The 6,585-nt window shown below is 46.2% G+C and overlaps 1 protein-coding gene across 1 annotated transcript; it reads left to right on the top strand.

Moving 5' to 3' along the window:
- Positions 1–796: 796 nt before the first annotated feature.
- On the top strand, positions 797–5,499 carry YOD1 (YOD1 deubiquitinase). Its single transcript, XM_019514028.1, has 2 exons — positions 797–1,051; positions 2,172–5,499. The coding sequence occupies exons 1-2, from the start codon at positions 844–846 to the stop codon at positions 2,876–2,878; spliced, it is 915 nt and encodes a 304-aa protein (XP_019369573.1). The 5' UTR covers positions 797–843; the 3' UTR covers positions 2,879–5,499.
- The last annotated feature ends 1,086 nt before the right edge of the window (positions 5,500–6,585 follow it).

Below are 6,585 nucleotides of genomic sequence, written 5' to 3'. Positions count from 1 at the left end.
AGGTACGTGCGGCGGGGCGCGCGGTGTCCGCCTCTCACTACATGCAGGTGGGCAAACACATGCGTGTATGTGTGAACGCACATGGATGCATGACTGCCAATATATATGACTGCAAATGGACGCCCGCCTCTATTTATGCAAATGTTTGCATGATTGCCAATATATGCACGGCTGCAAATGAACGCCCGCCTCTATTGTACGCATGACTGCCAATACTTGGATGCTTGTATGTACGCAAATGAATGCAGGATGTCGATAGATGCATGGATGCCAATGAAGGCCGCCCAGTCGGTCTAATAAAAGGTATCATCTCTGAGCCAGGAGTTCTGGGTTTTTGCCATTCATGCCAATGTATGCACGAATGCAAATGAATGCATGACGGCCAATATATGCGTGAGGCAAATCAGTGCATGCTCGGATGTATGCAAATGTGTGCGTGAATGCCAAGATAGGCATGCCTGGATGCCAGTGCATGCACGACTGTCAATATACGCATGCCTGTGTGAGTGCCAGTACATTATATGCATTTATGTGCACGACCACACGCGAGGCCCGACCCCTACTCAACTCTCCCCTCAACGAGCGCAGAGCCGGTGACAGGAACCGACTGACATCATCTCCAGCCCCGCCCCTAACGTGCGTGCGTGCGACGGCGTCGCTGATTGGCTCCGCTGCCTCTATGCCAGAGGGGCGCGGCGTTCCCCCGAGGGGCGGAGCCTGAGGGTGCCGCAGCCAATGGCGAGGCGGCGCGGAAGCGTCGCGAGACGCGCGGAGGGAGTCGGGCCGGGCACGGTGGCGGCGGCCGCCATTTTGCGCTGGCGGGGTCCGGCTGGCGGGAGGAGGATGTTGCGGCTGCGCTGCAAGGCCCGGAGCGGTACCCACCCGCTGCCCGGCCTCACGGTGCACTCCCGCCTGCGGGAGCTGCAGGCTGCGCTGGCCAACCTCACCGGCGTGCCCGCCGTGGCGCAGCGCCTGCTGCTCGGCTTCCCCCCGCGCGGCCTGGACCTCAGCGACGGCGAGCGGCGGCTGGGCGAGCTCGGCATCCACTCGGGTGGGTCAGGGGGACACCCCCCCCTTTTCCCTCTAGTCTTTCAGGCGGGGTCAAACGAGGGGTACGTGGGGGAAGCTGCAGGCAGCCACTGGTTCAACGACCATGATACAGGGAAAAGGAGGGTGGAAAAGCACCCCCTGAAATCGCCCGTCACGATGTGACTAACGCCACTTCCAGACCAGCCACTCCCAGACCTGTTGATCCGGCCCCTGGGTGTAAACAAGCCGTGCAGCGACGGGCCGGGCTTCTCCCTTCATTCGCTTCCTTTTTAAATTGGCAGGGACCCACCCCCCCGGCTCTTTGTTGTTGCTGCTTTTTGACTCCTAAAAAAAAAAAAAAAAAAATGCAGTTTTTTTGTAGCGGAGGTCTCCACTCAACCCTCATAGGGAGCAGTTTTTCAAGGTGCAAGTTTCCCCTTCAGGAAACGCTTGGATGCTTACCTTGCTGGGATCCTTTGACCCCAACCGACTTCCTGCCCCCGGGGCAGGGGCTGGATCCAGCGATGATTCTACAAGGTCTCTTCCAGCCCTATGAAATCTGTGACCCCATACCTGAAATCTCCAGGTTTATTTTCTGAATAATGTTCGCATGCTGAACGGTGCTGACATTACTCCCACCCTTGGGAGGCGATATCACGGCCCCCTTCAGTGAGAACCGCTGTGATAGTCTTTCACTGTTCTCACCAATTCACAGAAGGGACCTTGTGCGGTCATTCGATTCAGGCCCCCTGCTTTGGGCAGGAAAGACATCTCAGAAGATTCAGAAATGAACCTTCTCTCACGGTCCCTATTGGGATGGTTGGGCTGAAACGCAATACAGTGCTTTTAAGTGTGAAATTAGCGCACGTCCCTGAGCGTGAACTTCAATGAACTGTATCCAGTTTGGTCCCAAAGCTTCGGAGGTTCTATTCCGCTTAACGAATGAGTCTTGGTTATAAGCGATTGTTTAACGGTTTCTTTTTTGCAAAAACTGAAGGGCAGGGGATGTAGTAATAGCTTACATCAGGCCATAAATTTCTGTGCACTGAAAGTTGTTGTGTTTGGAGCTTTCTCTTTTCTAGCTAAAGACTAGATATGACCTACGTATTCCTCACAGATTTTTTTGATGCTTTGTTTTACAGGTGACACTCTAATAGTTGAAGAGGACACCACAAAACCCACGACTGAGTCGCCCATAATTGCGAAAAGGAGCGTGCCTAATTCCGTCAGGGAAACACTGCCTGTGCTTGCAAGGAGGGTCGTTCCAGCAGATAACTCCTGTCTCTTTACAAGTGTATACTATGTGGTAGAGGGAGGTATTTATGATCCAGCTTGTGCCCCAGAGATGCGCAGTCTTATAGCCCAGATAGTAGCAAGTGATCCAGAGTCCTATTGTGAGGCAGTACTAGGGAAAACCAACCATGAGTATTGCGAGTGGATCAAAAGAGAAGACACGTGGGGGGGAGCCATTGAAATATCCATTTTGTCTAAGTTTTATCAATGTGAAATCTGCGTAGTGGACACGCAGACAGTCCGGATTGACCGCTTTGGGGAAGACGCAGGGTACCCAAAGCGGGTCCTTCTCATTTACGATGGCATTCACTATGACCCGCTTGAGCGCAAGTTGCCCAACTCAGACGTGCCTCCCCTGACCATTTTCTCAACAACTGATGACGTTGTTCTTGCACAAGCATTGGAGCTAGCAGATGAAGCAAGGCGAAAGAGGCAGTTTACTGATGTGAATCGCTTTACCCTGAGGTGTATGGTGTGCCAGAAGGGGTTAACTGGACAAGCAGAAGCCAGAGACCACGCCAAGGAGACTGGGCACACCAATTTTGGAGAAGTGTGATATCTTCATGAGGACAGTTGTGTCTACTACCTCACCAACCCGGAATAAGATTCTGGGTTTTCAGATAAAGCTGTATGTAAGCATAAAAATTCCGTTCGCAAAGCTTGAAAAGCCTAGTTAACTTTATGGTGGCCAAGGCGCACAGGTCCATTCTGGTTGGCGTGCAAGTTTACAGATATGTGTGTGGTAGTGACTTCTCCCAGCTGGTTTGAAGTAGATAATTTCTTGCATGCTGATTTGAAGTAACCTGGCAGGCGTGTGGTGTATGCTGGTGGCTAGAATCCCTGACTTCTGAAAGAGCCTTATTCCTAAATCTTCCATGCAACATGACCGGATTTACACCCGGAACAATAGTTGCCCGTAGAATTAGTAACACTGGACTAAAATCTCTCAAATCCCATTTTCAAGATAGTTAAACTGGTTTTAAAATTTGGCAACTTCATGTGCATGTATATCTGTGCTACTTTCCAAGAGTTTTATATAATAGCTCGTACGCACGTAGGCAGCTCTTGCAGAAAGAGATGCCTGTTGGATGAGTAACTCCAAAGCTGCCCTTTCTTAGGATATTAATGACAGAAGTAGAATGTATAGTTTGAAGTCATGGTGGTAGTGAGAGGAGTGGCCTCTGAGCTTTAAGATAGACTTCTTAAAATTAATGAATAGACAGTTAAATACCCACAAACTTAATCCTTCATAAGTACCACTTGAAGTGTAGCTTCTAGTTGCTTGAAAATTAACTATCCCTCCCTTTGTGTTTACACTGCATCAGGATGTTGGCATGTTTTCTGAACTACATGGATCCTTGTTAACAACATGATCTTAATTCCAACAAGGAGTGACACTAGCTAAAATCTAGTTTTAATGCATTTAATAGATTTGAGTCTGGTATTCCTCAGATGTGTCCACTTTTGTGGCCAAAGAATAATTATAAACTATACCAGGCTCTAAATACTCGTAAGTTAGCACTTTTTAATCTTTGGTTCTCGTTCTTTTACAGATCAGCTATCTAGTTTGAGAAGGACTGAGCATTTACCCAAAAGGGAAATAACTTGAAGTGTCTTTGGTGTCTGTATTCTACCAGATACCTCTTAACTTGCTTGAATTCCCACCAATGACTCTCTTCAGTAGCAAGACCTCAATTTAAATAAGGAATGGAGCCTTTTTAATTTTTAACAGTAAAATAAGCTAGGTAGAATGCTCAACTTCTGACCCTATTTAAAAAAAAAAAAGTCAGGGATGTTTGAAATCACTATAACAAAGAAATTTTACCTCATACATGGAGTGTGAGGCTTGAAGTGCATTGAGATTTTTCTAAATGGTGCTGTAGAGGTGCGTATTACTGAAAGTCATCTTTTGTTAAAAGAATGCCTGTAACACACTTGTGTTAGAGAAATTAACAATATTCTGACCCCTGCTGGTTTTCTGTTACTGTGTTGTAGGATACCTTCTGTGCAGTTTTATATATGGGAGGCAAGGAGGTCCATCTTGAAAATGAAGTAGAAATAAGTCTACTGTAGGGAATGGAAGTTTAATTTACCTTCTGTAAAGAACCTTCCAGGTTCCTAAGAGAGGTCATATACAAAGCCCTGATGCAGCGAAGACTCCTTATTTCATAAAGCATGTGCTAAAATGATTCCCTGGTTTGAGACCTACTTGCAGAAGTTTGAACAGAAGGGTAATCCTGTTGACACTAGTGGAACTAATAAAACACATTTAAGCATGTGCTTAAGTGCTTCATTGGATTGAGGCCTGAATAATTAAATCACTTAAGAGTATTATGGACCAGGATTCCTTTAACTCAGTATTAAAATAAAGTAATTATGGCACTGGCATGAGTTGGCTATAGATATTAAGTTAATGTCTGTTAAGGCCCAAATTGCTTTTAGAAACTTTTTAAAACCTTTTTAAATGCTTGACTGAAAGCAAATAATTATGTATAGAAGCATAAATGACTGGGTCAAAGAAATGAAGGATATGGTGTGTACATCCTGGGAGATGAAATGTGGACTAGCAGTTGGACCAAGAGACAGTCAGTCTAACTCACATGATGCTAACTCTCACCTGAATGGGTGAGAGAGACCTTGGACAAAATCACTACACCTCAGCCTCTCTTTACCCATCTGTAAAGTGGGTATGATGTCTACCTCACAGAGGTGTTTTGAGGCTAACTGGTGTTTGTAAAGTCCTTGGATGAAAGGTGCTAGAGAAGTGTAGAGTAGTTATTTCTGATGTGCCATGTTTGCAAACCTGCTGTAGGCTTTTCGGAACATGACTCTTATCCTGAAAAATCAGTTAACTTTCTGGTATAGAATTTGCAAAACACAAGACTTAATGTATCTGCATACGTTTGCTGGGCGAATTGGATTTCAAAGCCTATGTGTGGATTTCTAAAAGTGGATAGCAAGGCTAAGTGTGTTTATTTGCCCTGTTACAATTTTAAAAGCCTGTTTCACATATTTATTTTGGTACATCATGTTTGCATTAAGGTTCTACTACACTTTTAATGCCAAGTATCAGATTAATTGAGGGAGAGTAGTTGCACATTGAAGAAACTATATTTATTTGCCTAGAAAATTGCATTGTTTTGGATCTGAGATCCCAAATAAACTGCTGTAGTCATTGTCCTGTTAACAAAAGTCATAGTTTCTAGGGTCGGAAGGGACCTGACCAGATCATCTAGTCCGACCCCCTGCCATGGCAGGAAGAGCACCGGGGTCAAATGACCCCAGTAAGGTGGTCATCCAACCTCCTCTTAAAAACCCCCAGGGTGGGAGCCTGCACCACCTCACTTGGAAGCTGGTTCCAGACCCTAGCCGCCCTGACCGTGAAGTAGCGCCTCCTGATGTCCAACTTAAACCTTCCCTCCGCCAGCTTGTGACCGTTGTTCCTGGTCACTCCTTGCGGTGCTCGGGGGAACAGGGCCTCCCCCAGCGCCTGCTGATTCCCCCTAACCAGTTTATAACAGGCCACAAGATCCCCCCTCAGCCTTCTCTTCTGAAGGCTGAACAGGTTCAGGTCCCGCAACCTTTCCTCATAGGACCTACCCTGCTGCCCCTTGATCATACGAGTGGCCCTCCTCTGGACCCTCTCCATGCTGTCCACAACCCTCTTAAAGTGCGGCGCCCAGAGCTGGACGCAGTACTCCATTTGTTACAAAAACAAATATTTAATGTAACTTTTCAAAGAGCAAAATAACCTATGGAACTGAACTGAAGAAATTAAAATTAAGTCATCTGAACTCCTTCCCTATCCCCAGGTAAAGAAGAAAAAAATCAAACTTTCTAGAAACTTAAATGTATAAATCTCATGTGAAAACCCAACTAAACTTGTTTGTATTCCTTCTGGAAGAGCTTGGTAATTGTGTTAGCTTTGTCATGTCTGATTTATTACTAGCATTTATGTGCCCTTTGTTAACAATAGAGACATGGTAATATTGCACACGACTGATTTCCTTGCTCTCGGTGGGAAGAACCTGCATCTCTGAGTAGCTGTATTAATACATTGCACTGAAGCATGTCCTGTAGCTGCAAGATGCTAGTTACTGATATTTTGTTCAACATTTATTTGTCTGGTACATAGTTGAGACGTAAGCTCAGGTAACTGGCATTAAAACAAAGTCTGTCACCTGTGCATAGTGATCCAAAAAAATACTGTTAGACATGGACTGATGTTCTTACTGCTCCCCTTCTCCCCTGCCCCCCCCCCCC

This window comes from Gavialis gangeticus, unplaced genomic scaffold (genome assembly GCF_001723915.1).
Source record: "Gavialis gangeticus isolate Ggan-Ray unplaced genomic scaffold, GavGan_comp1, whole genome shotgun sequence".
NCBI lineage: Eukaryota > Metazoa > Chordata > Crocodylia > Gavialidae > Gavialis > Gavialis gangeticus.
The sequence above is the reverse complement of the archived record's forward strand: the minus strand, read 5'-3'. Positions and strand labels throughout refer to the sequence as shown.